The sequence below is a fragment of the Spermophilus citellus genome (assembly GCF_964194105.1).
Source record: "Spermophilus citellus genome assembly, chromosome: 4".
NCBI lineage: Eukaryota > Metazoa > Chordata > Mammalia > Rodentia > Sciuridae > Spermophilus > Spermophilus citellus.
In genome coordinates this window covers 226774894-226788170 of record NC_138185.1, presented here as the reverse complement: position 1 = coordinate 226788170, position 13277 = coordinate 226774894, and the positions used below count along the sequence as shown (strand labels likewise).

Here is a 13277-nt window from a genome sequence, read left to right as displayed (position 1 = left end):
CCTTGAGCCTCTTGAGCTGCCCTTCCACGTCTACTTCCAAGGTGGGGAACATGGACTGGTGCTGCTGGGCCAGGTTCTTGAATCTGCATGAGTGACCTCGCTGTGACCCCTGACGGTCCACACAGGGAGCCGCATCCCTGCCTGGATCCGTGTGCCCCCCAACCTCCCTGCCGGCCCAGGGCGTGGACGTGCAGGCACCTGGTAGAGAACTCCTCGAAGTCCGACAGGAGGTCACAGATGCGGAGGCCCGTCCGGGCGGCTTTGGAGGAGTAGGTTGGTCCAATTCCCTTCTTGGTGGTGCCGATGCTGAAAGACGGGGATCCCATGCTGCTGAGGCCCCCGCTGACCCTCGCTGCCACCTGCAGAGCCAGCTGGGGCTGGTGGGCAGTGTGCTGAGCCCCCTCACCCCAGCAGTGCCCTCTGCCCTGGCCACCCCACCTGCGCCCCACCTTGGCTTCCTGGACGGGGGCACTGCATGGGCCGCCTGTGTCCATGCATCACACAGGCCAGTCGGAGCCCCGGGAGCCAGCGCACGAGTGAGACCATCATCTCCCAGGGCAGGATGCGGTTGCTTCACCCCCATCGCCCCGCAAGTCCGAGGCTCTGATGGACATCTCTGAGTGGATGAGTGTGTGGCCATTGGGTATGCAGGGACAGGGTTCTGGTGTCACAGTGGTGCTGGCTGGGCAGGTGGCCGGCTCTTTTCAGCTCCCTTGGGCCACCAAGGGGAGGGAGGGTGTGGCCTGAGAGGTGGATGGCCTAGTGTTCTGTAGTGGCTTTGAGTTGGTTGGCATCCTGCCCCTGGGACTGGATGCCCCCCAAGGCTGCCAGCTGAGGGATGGGGGCCGCAGCAGTTGCGCCTGGGTACTCACTTCTTGCCCTCCTGCGCCTGGCGCTGCACCTCCTGAAGCCCGTCCACGGCCTGGTGGAAGTCGAACACTGCGGGCCGCAGGCACCGGGGGCAGGGACAGCAGAGGGCAGAGCTCAGCGGGGCCCGCCTGTGGCAGGTGGCCACTGGGAGGGCGTGGGAAGGCTTGGGTGTGACTGTCACCCTGGCCAAGAGTAGACGCCAGAGTCCCTGAGTCCCAGGCTGCCTGTGCCCTAGTCCCCTGTCTGCAGATGGGTTGGCCCTGGCTCCCGCTCAAGCTCTTTGAGAAAGTCAGGGGCGAGGGAGGGAGAGGGGGCCTCCCAGGGTGAGGGGGTGGGGCTCCAGCCCCCCAGCCCCGCAGTGTGAACCTCACCCAGGTGGGCCCGGTCAGAGATGATGAGCCTCTTCTCCCAGTCCTTCAGTCCTGTGGGCACAGGGCACACAGGTTGGCTGTGCTCACAGGTGCACCGTACTCAGGTGAGAAGTGCCAAAGTCGGCCAGCACACCCGGCCATCCAAGGGTGAGCACATGGCCAAGAGGCCAAGAGAGTCCCCCACACCGTGCAGCAGGTGACCACTCTGACCCCTGCCTCTCCCCTGCTGAGCTCTGGGAGGACAACCCTGCAGGCCCAGGGCTCTTCCTGCTCCAGCCGCCCTTCCTGGACTTCCTGAGCCTGAGGCTCCAGCGTCCACCTGCCTGTGACGCTGAGGCAGTGACCTAAAGCAGGCCTCTAGGCTGCCCAGCTGCTGCCCACTGGGCGAGGACCCTGCCTTCTGCCTGGGCAGAGACGGGGCCCAGCTGGAGAGGCTGCCCCGCCTGCTGGCCCAATGCGCGTGGGCGGGCAGGCCTCAGGGACCCAGCCTACCTTTCTTCTCGTTCTTCTCTGCCTCTTCAAACAAGCCGGGCAAGTGGATGACCACGCCATTGCCTGGAACACACCGACAGGGTGGGTCGCGTCGCAGACCCTGAGACACACTGCCCACAGCCACTCTGCTCCAGCAGGCAGGGGCCGAAGCTGCCCAGGTGTCTGTCCAGGGATGGGCAGATGAGCCACATGGTCCAGCCCCACACCGACTGTAATTCAGTCCTGAAAGGAAGTCTCTCACGGCAAGGCGGCCGTGGGTGTGATGCTCAGTGCAATCAGCTGGATGGATGCTGTTGCGCGGGAACCAGAGGCTCCCATCCCAGGAGGTCCCTGCACTGACCAGCGCAGGGACAGAGGCAGAGGGCGTCTCCCAGGGGTGGGGGAAAGGGTGGGCAGGTTTCAGGTCTCAGAGCTTCAGTTTGGGGCGATGGGAGGCCCTGCGGGTGGATGGCGGGTGCTCACAGGGTCGTGCTCCTTGGGACCTGAAACCCACCCACACAGAGCCTGCCTGGGGCGCTCACGGCAGCTGTGCTCAGGCCGCCAAAGCCTGGAGGTTACCCAGTGTCCTTCAGTGGGCGAGTGGAGGACGAACTGCACATTCAGGCCACGGGACGTCACTCAGCACCACAAAGAAAGGAGCCAGGAAGCCACAGAGGGCACGGGGACCCTGAAACGCAGACTGCACAGGAGCAGAGCCCAAGCCGCACTGCCCCGTGCCGCTCCCGGGGCCGGTGAAGGCACTTACACCCCAAAGCTCAACTTAACGAACCCCATCTTCAGTCACCAGGAAAGGCAAAGGCATGAGGTGCACACTGGCAGAGCCAGGGTCGGGCAAAGGGGTGCTGAGCAGGGCGCCAGAGCTGGGCGAAGGCGTGCTGAGCAGGGCGCAGGGGCTTGGGCCGTGGCCCTGTCTGGTGCTGTGCTGGTAAGTCCTCACACATCCTAGCCCACAGAATCCAGCAGAAGCTGCCCTCGGGCAGCCAGCGCTCCCCCCTCCCCCTGACCCCCAGCAACGGGCACACGCCAGTCTGCATGAGCGCAGGGCATCAGGAAACCCATCCCCGCCTCTCAAGTCTGCTGTGACCCTCCAACGGCTCGGAGACACAGAATCATTCAGAACCACTAATAGTGACCACCGTGTCTGAGCCAGTAGAAGCAGCCCCCCGGGCCAGGTGAGCACACTGCAGTCAGGCTGCCTGCGTGGGTGGGCGGCACTGTCCCCACGGCTCCTGGGGCCCGAGGGTGCTCTGCCATCCAGGTGGGGGGTGTGGCACAGCTGTGCTTTATGATGTGCCAATCACTCCTCAGTCTGGCTGTTATTTTACTGAAATGGCATGAAAATGGGGAGCAGAGCCTGGGAGGGATGCAGCACCAGCGTGCCCCAGGAGCAGAGCAGCACCTCCCCTGGAGACATGCTCTTCCCAACGTGTAAAACAGAGATGTCCCACATAGGCAAGACAGAGGCGGCCCAGAGAGGGAGAGTGACTTGCCCAAGGCCACACAGCACACTGGTAGAGTGTGGGCTGGGGGTGCTGAACTTGAGCCCTCTTCTCCAAGGCCGGAGGAGGCACAGTGGAGACCAAGGCTGCCTTCCCGGGGGCTCCCCTCCCTCTGCTGGTGATATGGGGCTGACTGCGGCACAGGTTTGGCCAAGGGAGGCTGACCCCAGTCCAGATGGGGTGACTGGCCACAGGGAGCACAGGTCACCTAAATGCCACTATCTCAAAATAGCCATGTGAGAGGCAGGAGTGTCACCAGCAAAGGGTTTTGTGCAGGCCTTTGTGTCTGCCCCTCGTGCGACGAGCCTCTGCAGGGGCTGTCCTTCCTCTGCACTGACCACAGAGCCCACTCTCCAGGTGTTCCCAGTGACCACCCGGCCTGTCCTCAGAGGCTGGGCAGCATGCCATCCCGGGCCGGCGGTGGCTCCTGGGCCTCGTTTCCTGCCCAGCACGGCCCGGGGCCCAGCAGGGCAAGGCTGGCAGCCAGTCCCCTGCACCACTGCCCAGGCAGCAGGTTGGTACCACGTCACAGCTGCCTGGGAGCTGGGGACAGGGGCTGGGGATGCAGAAAGGCGGTCACCTCACTGTGCTCTGGGTTCTTTGGTGTGAAATGTGGATTGTCACGGCGGCAAGGGACAGAGATGAGGGCTGCACTGGGGAGAGCCCCAAGCCTCTGAGCTCTGGCGGGGCTCTGAGCCTTCACGGCCGCCTGGGCCAGGTCCTCCTTCCCCAGCTGGTCTACAGTGGCAGGCCCTGTGCCACCAACTGGGCACAGACACAGCACTTCCTGACCGGGCTGGCGGTCAGTTGAGTCCCAAGCATGCCAGGCAGAGCCGGGAGGAAAGGGAGAAGAAGGGGCTGAGAGCAGAGGGCAGGACGCTGGGCGCCTCTGACTGGCCAGGGGGCAGGAAGGAAGAGAGGGAGAGCCACAGAGTCGTGGAGACTGAGGTGGCACTGGAAGGTCCTGGGTGGCTGCAGCAAGGTCAACAGGAGGAGGCAGTGCTGAGGTCAGTCAGCGGCGGGAGCAGCAGCCCCTCGGGCAGGGCCGGTGAAGCACAGCCGTCCACACAGCCCACGCCTCACACAGAAGGGGCCCCTGCACACACAGAGGCAGCGCCCACACTCGCCCCGCGTGTGCCAGGGACGGGAGCACACAGGGGTCCCTGCTCAGCGACCCCCTGCAGCCCCGCCCCAGGGCAGGCCCAGCCTGTGCCAGGATTCTGGCTGCAGGGCCCTGGGGACAGGCCAGGCCAGGCCCCTCTCAGGGCCCCCTGCACCCACACTGACTCTACCTCCCAGTTCGGTTTGCGTTGGGGGCAGGTGGCCGCCACCCTCTCTGCATGCTGAGCTCCTGGGCCCCACGCTCACAGCCTCCGAAAGGTAGGTGTGGGCTGGTCCTGGGGACACTCACCAATGAAGGACACAGCCTTGGTGTTGATGATGCCGCTGGGCAGCAGGTGGAAGTCGTACTCCTTGCCGTCCACCACCACCGTGTGGCCAGCATTGTTGCCCCCCTGGGAATAGAGACACGGCTGAGCAGGAGTTGAGGACTGACCCTGGGGGCTGCCCAGCACCATCCCCGTGGGGTGAGGAGACTCCCGGGCGGTGGGACTGGGGCAGCCTAGCACAGCAGCCACTGACACGTGGGGAGGGGCCTGGGTGGGTTGGTGGCCCTGTTCCTGGGACAGTCAGGCCTTTGCGTCTGCCCCTCGTGGGATGAGCCTCTGCAGGGGCCTGTCCTTCCTCTGCACTGACCACAGAGCCCGCTCTCCAGGTGTTCCTGGTGACCACCCAGCCTGTCCTCAGAGGCTGGGCAGCATGCCATCCCAGGTGGGAGAGGCTCTGGCCCAGGCTGGCCCCAGGGGCTCCAGGAGGTGGCTCAGCACAGGCCTCAGCTTCTAGGCCACCCCATGTGCTGCCTCCTCTGGTGAGGACCAAGGCCCAGCCCTCTCAAAACAGGCCCAACCTGTCCCCTTCAGCAGCGGCCCTCCCCCTGGCCGGCATCTCCCACCTGAGAATACAAGGGAAGCAACTCAGAGGAGCCCTGTCCTGGAAAGTACCCGGTGTCAGGCCGATGGGCTGGGGTGGGCACCAGGTGGGGGGAGGCAGGACCAGGCAGCAGGTTCCAGCCCCTATCCTGCCACTGACCAGCCACTGGAGCACAGCCCAGGCTCCGCCCCTGACCCCATGTCCCAGGTCCTCATGAGGTAGGCCTCTGGTGCTGCAGATGCAAAGAGACCCCATTGGGATGGGGTGCTATCAAAGTTCTGCCATGACTGGGCAGACTGTCACCCACACTGGGTGGCTTGGCAGGGCCCTGTCCAACAGGGGTATGTCTGAACCTTGGGCAGGAGGCCCACCCTGCATGGACATATTTGCCGGCAGGCAGAATACTCTCCTGAGATGGTGTGCTGCCCCCAAAGCAGGTCCCCGGCACAGGCACTTGAGAACCTTTTGGTGCCTCTTGAGAACCTGCTCAGACCTGCAGGGGCCTGGTGAGCATCAGCTGGGAGGGAGGCTCCGGGCTCGTCCTGCTTCCTGCCACCAAGTGGCACTGCAGCCCCAAGAAGCGGGACCCTGATTGCCTCCCAGCTGCACCCCATCTTCTCTGCCTGGCTAGGGGGCAACCAGTTGATGGGACTGAGGGACATCAGGTCCTCCACCCTCACGACCCAGCCAAGCAGACGCCCAGGCGAGACCTGAGTGGCCCTCACCTCTCCCCATGAGCACCGTGGCCACGGTTCCTCCTGATGCACTGGGCGGATCCGCAGCTTTAGCCCAGGCCAGGGAGAGGACAGATGCCCGAGGCCCCAGGTGAGAGCTGGTCCTGAGGGAGCTGGTGAGCTACACACCTCAGCCACCTCCCCATCCCAGGGCCTCCTCGAAGCCCCACCTGGGCCAGAACCTTCAGCAGTTGTCTGACACCCACCTGCCAGAAGCCAGTCCCCCACACGGTCCCCTGACACCAGTGAGGTTTTCCGATGCATGTGTGAGGCTCCATCAGGTCTGCCCTGATGCCCATGAACAGACGTGGGCGCTGCCGCCCATGCCCACAGGGCAGGACCATCAGGAGCCTCCCAGCCACGTCCGACCTGGCCAAGGCACTGGGGCACCCCAGTCAGGGCTGGCTCTGGCCACATGACAGTACCTGCCCTCCCCAGTGTCCCTGGCCAGCAGAGCCCTGGGAGATGTGTGGGGGGCAGTCTGACCTGACCAGGGCTCTGTGAGCCGATGACGATGGCCCCAGGGTGCCCGTGGGGAAAGGGCAAGAGGGACAAAGAGGGACGCAGGCATGGGTGCTGGAGGTGGTCTGCGTGGGCCTCCACAGAGAGGACACAGGGAGGGACCTAGAGGGGCTGCCTGCAGGCAGGGGATGAGAGGCCGGGTGGCAGGGTGGGGAGGAAGGGGCAGCTTGGGGACCTCAGCTCTGCCTGTGGGCCTCAGGAGGCCCGTGTCCTGTCGCAGGCCTGTGGGGCGAGTCCATCAGGATGGGGCCAGCCTACCTTCTCTGCCCCCAATGGCATGCACAGTGTCCCCCACCTTCACACTGGGGTGCTTGCCACTTGGGGGCAGGCAGGGAGGTCCCTGTGACAGCTGGGGAAGCCAAGGTCCCCAGAGAAGGCAAGTCTGTGGCGCAGTCAGGACTGGCAAGTTCTGCTACACACGGCCTCCCCCGAGGGCTGGCTGGCCTCCAGGGACATGAGATGGCCAAGGGCTGCAGGCCACCAGGGCTAGAGGCCAGGGAGCCCAGACACCCTGGGCGGTGCCCTGTCTCCCTGGCCTTCTTCAGCTGGTCCGAGGACATGGAGATGATGTGTGCCCGCCTGTGTTGGGGGTAAACACAGGTTCCCAGGAATAGCACAGGCGTCATGGGCCAGCTGGCGTCAGATGACCCAGGGCAGTGCCCACTGCAGGGCCCAGGCGTGAGGCACAGGCACTCCTGAGGGGCACCAGCCAGCCCAGTACACTAAGTGCCAGGCCTCTGCACACGGGGGCTCCCAGCATGTGGAGTCCAGTGTAGTGGGGTAGTGTCCCCTCCCCTCACCAGGCAGGGTCTCATCTGGGGCACTTGGTGGGGTTGGGAACAAGAGGACCCACCTCTGGCTTGGGCTTCCCAGAACAAAAGGCACCCAAGGACAGCCGGGCATCAGGGGCCAGGGAGGGCTGGGCACAGTGGGCTCACCAGTCCCGAGGCGGGTCAGGGCATCCAGGCCTGCCCCGCACAGGCCACTCTGGGCTGCAGCCCAGTTTGGCAGCCATGTGGTCTGCTGTGAGGAGGTGGGACAATGAGCACGGTGGCCCAGGGGAGCCTACTGCCAAGCACGCATTGCCCCGGGCTCAGCGTTCCCACTCCAGGGGAGCGAACGCCACCTCAAGGGGCCCACGCTCCAGCCCTGGGGGAGGACTTGGCCTGGCCGTGGGTGGCTCTGGGCGTCAGAGATGGGCAGAAGTGTCTTGCTGACACCTCCATCGGTCAGGCTGGGGCCGGGCAGAGGCAGGGCCCTCGTGTGCAGGACAGGGAACGCAGCCCGCAGCCCTGACTTGGCTTTGACCTGTCCAGGGAGCTGGGGCAGTTGGTGGGATTGAGAAGGGACTGAGACACTAGGGCCAGCCCTGGGTGGGCCCCTTGCCCAGTCCCCCTCCTTGGGGGTCCACTGGGATCTTGATGTCAGGTGGACACCAGGCCCCTGGACATGGTGTTGTGGGCATCCTCTGCATGGAGCATGTGTCTCTACTCCTAGCCCCTCCCAGTGCGGAGCCCCAGGGGCAAGCCCTCATTCGGACCTTCCTTCTACTCAGGAGTAACTGATGGACACAAGAGCCAGGCTGAGCGTCTCAGAACATTGCCTGCAGCCTGGGTTGCCATCCAGCCAGCTGGCCCCTTTCTGCAGATGCCCAGTGGCTGCCCTGCTCTGTCTGCTGCTGGGAGCAGGAGGCAGCTGTGGCCTGTTGGAACCAAGGTACCTGAGTTTCAGGTGCAGGGTCCTCCAGGGGCTCTGCAGAGCCCTCTGTTCACCTAAGATACTCCCTGCATCTCCTGCGGGCAGATCAGAAGCCCAGGCCCACTGGCCCTGGGAGAGGAGCGATTTGCATGGCCAATGGGCTGGATCATGCTGTGGGTGGCCAGAGATGGTCCCATGTGATGTGCACTGCACAACTGCAGGGGTGCTGTCACATGGCTATGGCATGAACGATACTCCCAGAGGTGTGGCCGTCTCCAGCACCCCATGTGCCTCCCACCGTCTGCCAGGTGAGGAGACAGTCCCTGCTCTCAGGAGCATGCTGATGGTGGCCCAGAGCACCTGCCTGTAGTGACCTACACTCAAGACCAGGCCAGGGGCCCAGGGTCAGGGGTGTTGAGGAGTCGACTGGACATCATAGAATGGTCAGTCCCTCTAGACCCTTCCCAAGGCCTTCTCCCTCTGGGGTGGAGCCTCAGTTCTGAAGCCCCTGTGAACATTGATGTCCACCTACTGTCCCCTGCCCAGCTGGACAGTCACTCAAAGTGTCTTGGTCCCTGGTGGTCAGGAGTTTAAGATGGGCTTCTCTCCCTCCTGGACAGATAGAGGGACTGAGGCCTGATCCCACTTCAGAATGGCCTTGCTGACTGCTGCTCCTCCTGCAGTGCAGGGGGCCTGGCTCCTGCTGGGGTCACTCTCCAGGTAGGGCTGGCGGGCTGGGGAGGTGTGGAGAGGTTAGGTCCAGGCCCTGCAGGCCCTATGTGTGGAGGCTGTGGCCCTGCAACATGGACACCCAACTCTGCCCCTACCCATCCTGTAGCCGAGGGCTGCACGGCCCCTGCCAGCTGCCCTGGAGCCCTAGGCTCCGTCAGCCCGAGACCCAACCCTGGTGCCTGCATGCTCTCCCCTTCCAGGTGCCCTCTGGGCCATGCACTCATGATCTCCTGCTGCCTGGGGCTGCCACCTGCGCACCCCCACACCAGCGAAGCCTGGGGCTGGACATGGCCCAACTTCCCCAGCTTTGCTCCTGCTGCCCCCTGTCCTGGTGCTGACCTTCCCTTGAAGCCCTCCAGCCTTCATACCTGTATCACCAGCTGTGGCACCTCCCTGGGGCCCTTCTCCTAGGCCACCCGGCTCTTACCTTCCCAGCTCTGGGTCACCCCCGCTCTGTTCCGACTGGGAACACTGACACCCCTCTGTGGCCAGCACCTCCTCCTTGGAGGCAGCAGGGGAGGCTCTGTGGGCATGGGTGGGCATGTGTGGGTGTGTGCTGAGGGCAGTGCTGAGGTGGGGTGCCACTCCCAGGACCTCTGCCGTGGCTCAGTGACCACAGGTGGTGGGAGAGACCTGCTTCTGAAAGCAACCCCTGGTGTTCCCTGCTCAAGGCTGTGGCCCTTGTTCTCCCAGGACACCCAGGAGCAGCCTGGGGACCAAAGCAAACTGTTTCCAATAACCCCCTTGGGAAAAGCTCCAGATTGCCCTCAAACCCCAGGACAGGCCTCTCAGTGCCTGGGATGTCTTCTCTGACCAGCACCGCTGCACCTCAGAACACACGGGGGAGACCCTGGGGTCCCACGGCCCAACACACACAGCCAGCTCTCCACACGGCCCCAGCCCGCCAGCCCTACCTAGAGAGTGACCCCAGCAGGAGCCAGGGCAAAGGGGCCTGAGTTCACAGTGCTAACCAGGTCAAAGCCCCCACAGCCAGACAATCAGCGTCCCAGTGCCTTTGCTCACTGCAGGAGGGACGTTGTGCAGCAGTCCTGGGCAGGGAGCCCCTGCACCCACAGGAAGGCTCTGTGGGACGGAGGGAGGATCCGGAGAGCAAGGGCAGGCCAGCACTGGGGTGCAGCCAGGAGACCTCTCAGTGAGCCCGCCCGAGGGGGCAGCTGGGCTGGGAGGCTGGTCAAGCAACGGAGAAGGAAACGCAGGGACATGGAAAGAGGGAGGCAGGTGGAGGTACCGAGGGGCTCCTGGGACGCCTTGCATGTCCCTACCCGGGGAAGAGAGCAGGAGCCCCAGCACCAGAGGCAGCTGGTGCCCAGGCTGTGACAGAGCAGGACAGCCTGGCTCAGAAAGACCTGGCCTGGAGAGAGCAAGGGGCAGTGAGCAGAGGGTGCCACGGTCCCCAGAGGCCCAGAGCCATGCAGCGGAGGTGGGGCTGCTCATGGTGAATGAGGGGGCTGTGGGTGGGTTGGGGACCAGCAGCCCAGCAGAGAGCAGGACCTGCAAGGCAAAGATACACGGTGGGTGTGGCCTAAGGCCAGAGGCGCTGGGTGCCACGGGTGCCCCTGGTCCACCAGGACACACTCTGACTGCAGGCCCCAAACAACTGAGCAGGGAAGCAGGACAGCTGCGGGGCCTGGGGCAGTCCCAGGCCACCACTGGGCAGGCGGAGAGTCAGATCTCGGAGTGAGGTGGGCACACAGTAATGTGTGGGAGCAGGACCTGAAGACCGGACTGTTGGGCAGTGTTGGCAGAGGCCGAGCCAGCACTTGCACCCTCCAGAGGCCAGGGCCGCCCTGGGGACAAAGCAGCCACCTAGAGTGAACTGGGCTGCAGGCCAGGTGACCCCCTGGAGCCTAAGGAACCAGCAGCCTGGCCAACTCACTGCAGGGACACAGGCTGGCCCTCTGCCCACCACATATGTGTTCACTGCCCAGTTCCCTTGGCCCCTTCCTGCATAACCCCGGGGTCCATGGCAAGGTCTGGCCTCAGGCATCCCCTTCTGGCTCTTGCACACTCTAAGCACAGGGTGGCCTCTGTGGGCCTCTGGCCTGGCCTTCACTCTGCCAGCCTGTGACCCCACAGGGGTGGTCCTCCGGGGCAGAGAAACACGGAGACGTTGGGGAGCCTGGTAATAGGCAAAGAGCCCCATTAAGGGGAGAGGCAAATGCAGGAAGCCAGGTCACTGCACACCTGCAACAAGCTGGGGGCCAGACCCCCAGGGGAAAGGGCTCTGGGCCTTGCCTAGAGGAGGGGCCTGGAGTGAAACTCCCAGGTCCAATACCTTCTCCAGGGGGGTGAGGCAGGAGAGCAGGCCCTGTTACCAGGGGGGCCTGTGGCAAGAGCTGCGAGGCTCCAAAGAGGCGTTGCTGTCACTCTTCACTGCTCTGGGCCTCGGTTCCCCACCTGTAAAGGAGCTCACAGCGAGGGCCCTGCCTCGTGGCCTGTTAGGAGCCGGAAGAGACAGGGTCCTGGCTCCACTGTTTGCTCCCACTCTGCTAGAGTCCAGGACTCCTCAGCGGGGGAGGCCCAGCTAGGGGAGAGGGCACCTACTGACCCCAAATTCAGGTGATAGGGTCCAGCCTGCTCTGGACTCTGCTCATCCTGTCAAGTGATGGGAGTGGGCAGGACCTGGTCTGCTGACCCAGGTGGCAGGGCAGAGGGACCTGCTCTCAGAACTGTCTCCACAGCCAAGAGCAGAGCCTGCAGCCACCCAGACACTATGTTGAGATTGGCAGGGTCTTCGCACCACTGCAGCATGTGGGGCTGACCAGGGCTGGCGAGTTATATGGAGGGGCCCTGGGTACCACTGGAGCAAAGACAGGCGGGGCCCTGGGACTGGGGCCCCCCCTGGAGCCATGGGCCACTTTATACCCGGGCTGCAGGGGGACAAGGGTCTGTGGCACATGCCCAGGGGCAGAATGTGCAGTGCAGAGGGAGTGGGGATCTGAGGGCCGCTCTGCCCCTAAGGCCCGCAGGGGGAAGGGATGGGCTTGGTTGGCATGGCCTGGGGCAGAGAGGTAGAGGTCCCCCGACCCTGGGAAGAACTTTCCAGGAACTTCCCATCCCCTGACAGGCAGGTATGGCCGGAGAGCTCTGAGCCCACAGGCTCTGGGGAGGTGGTCCAGCTCAGGCATGCCTGGAGCTCAGCAAGGAGTCAACAGAACGGGGGAGGAGCTCCAGCAGGTGCCCTCCTCCCCACCTGGTCAGCAGCACCCTCATGTGCACCACAGCTAACCCCTCTGTGCTGGACACAGCCCACAGGCAGCATGGCTCCAAAGCCCCAGCACAGCACCAGGCAGGGACCCACAGAGACCAGGGTGGTGGCGACTACGACCAGAACTGTCAGAACAGACTCAGGCAGAGCAGCCCGCAGCTGGCTGAGGCCCTGCCCAGGCCCTCAGGGGACAAAGCCTGTGTCTGGCCTCTGTGGCACCACCAGCCACTGGGTCACCCTGGCCAGAAGGCTGTGGCCCCTCCCTCCATGGCAAGCAGGACCCTCCAGAACTCTCCTTCAGATCAGTACTGGTGGCCACTCCACAGGACAGTGGCTCAGTCTGTGTCCTGCCTCTGCCTGGCTGAGTCACCAGGGTCACTCCCTGCCAGACAGGCAGCTCTCTCTCCTAGCCATGCACTGACCAGCTCTGTCCCAGATGTCAGTGGGCCCCAGGTGATGGCTCCTTCCAGAATGAGGAAAGGGGTGTCCTAGGGAGGGACCCTGGATGTCGTGAGGCCCTAGAATCACCCTGAGCTGGGTCGTCCCCTCTAGGGAGGGGCCGTCACTCCTTTGGTATGCCCCACCCCCTGAGGATCAGGTGTGTCCAACTCAGCCACTTGTATTTATAGCTCTGGCTCTGGCCACCTCCAGGGGAGGGGGGAGTGGGCAGGGTGTCAGGTGGAAGAGGGGGCTGAGTGTGTGCGCAAGGGTGCGTGTGTGCGTGCGTGCATGGGTGGGGGCCGCTCCTGGAGCAGGTGCTCCTGGAGGGAAGGAATCCAAGAAGTTGACCCAGCCAGAGCACGGGAGGACAGGGTCCGTCTGGGTCCCGGGGAGGGGGAGGGGCTCGCTGGGCGCGATGGGGAGGGACCCGGCGCCCGGCCCGCACCTGGCAGCGGCTGACGATGTCGGCGTCCGTGGCCAGCAGGTCCACCACCTTGCCTTTGCCCTCGTCCCCCCACTGCGCGCCCAGCACCACGGTCACGCGGGAGCCGGTCGCCGCCGCCTCCTGCTGCATCCGCCCCCGCTTGACGCCGCCCGCGCCGGGGGGCCGGTCGTTGGAGGCTCGGGTCCCCGACATGCTGGCTCGGCTCGTCCGCTGCGCTGGGCTGCCCGGGAGCCCGCCGCGGTCCGCGTGCCCGCG

At 64.7% G+C, this 13277-nt stretch overlaps 1 protein-coding gene across 7 annotated transcripts in view; it reads right to left on the bottom strand.

Annotated features, from left to right (window-relative positions):
• The window catches only part of ADSS1 (adenylosuccinate synthase 1), an 18386-nt gene extending 5109 nt beyond the window's left edge, over window positions 1-13277 (bottom strand). Inside the window, exons 1-8 of one of the 7 annotated variants that reach the window (XM_081288916.1) lie at window positions 6162-6314; window positions 5947-6003; window positions 4644-4746; window positions 1734-1796; window positions 1242-1292; window positions 873-939; window positions 199-306; window positions 2-83 (exon numbers count right to left, since the gene is read on the bottom strand). In XM_081288916.1, coding sequence (XP_081145042.1) covers window positions 2-83; window positions 199-306; window positions 873-939; window positions 1242-1292; window positions 1734-1796; window positions 4644-4746; window positions 5947-6003; window positions 6162-6299 — 669 coding nt within the window. In that variant the 5' untranslated portion in view covers window positions 6300-6314. Of the gene's footprint in view, window position 1; window positions 84-198; window positions 307-449; window positions 848-872; window positions 940-1241; window positions 1293-1733; window positions 1797-4643; window positions 4747-5946; window positions 6315-13022 lie in introns of those variants that run through there. The other 6 variants (XM_081288918.1, XM_081288917.1, XM_081288914.1 and 3 more) reach the window with 6 other exon arrangements.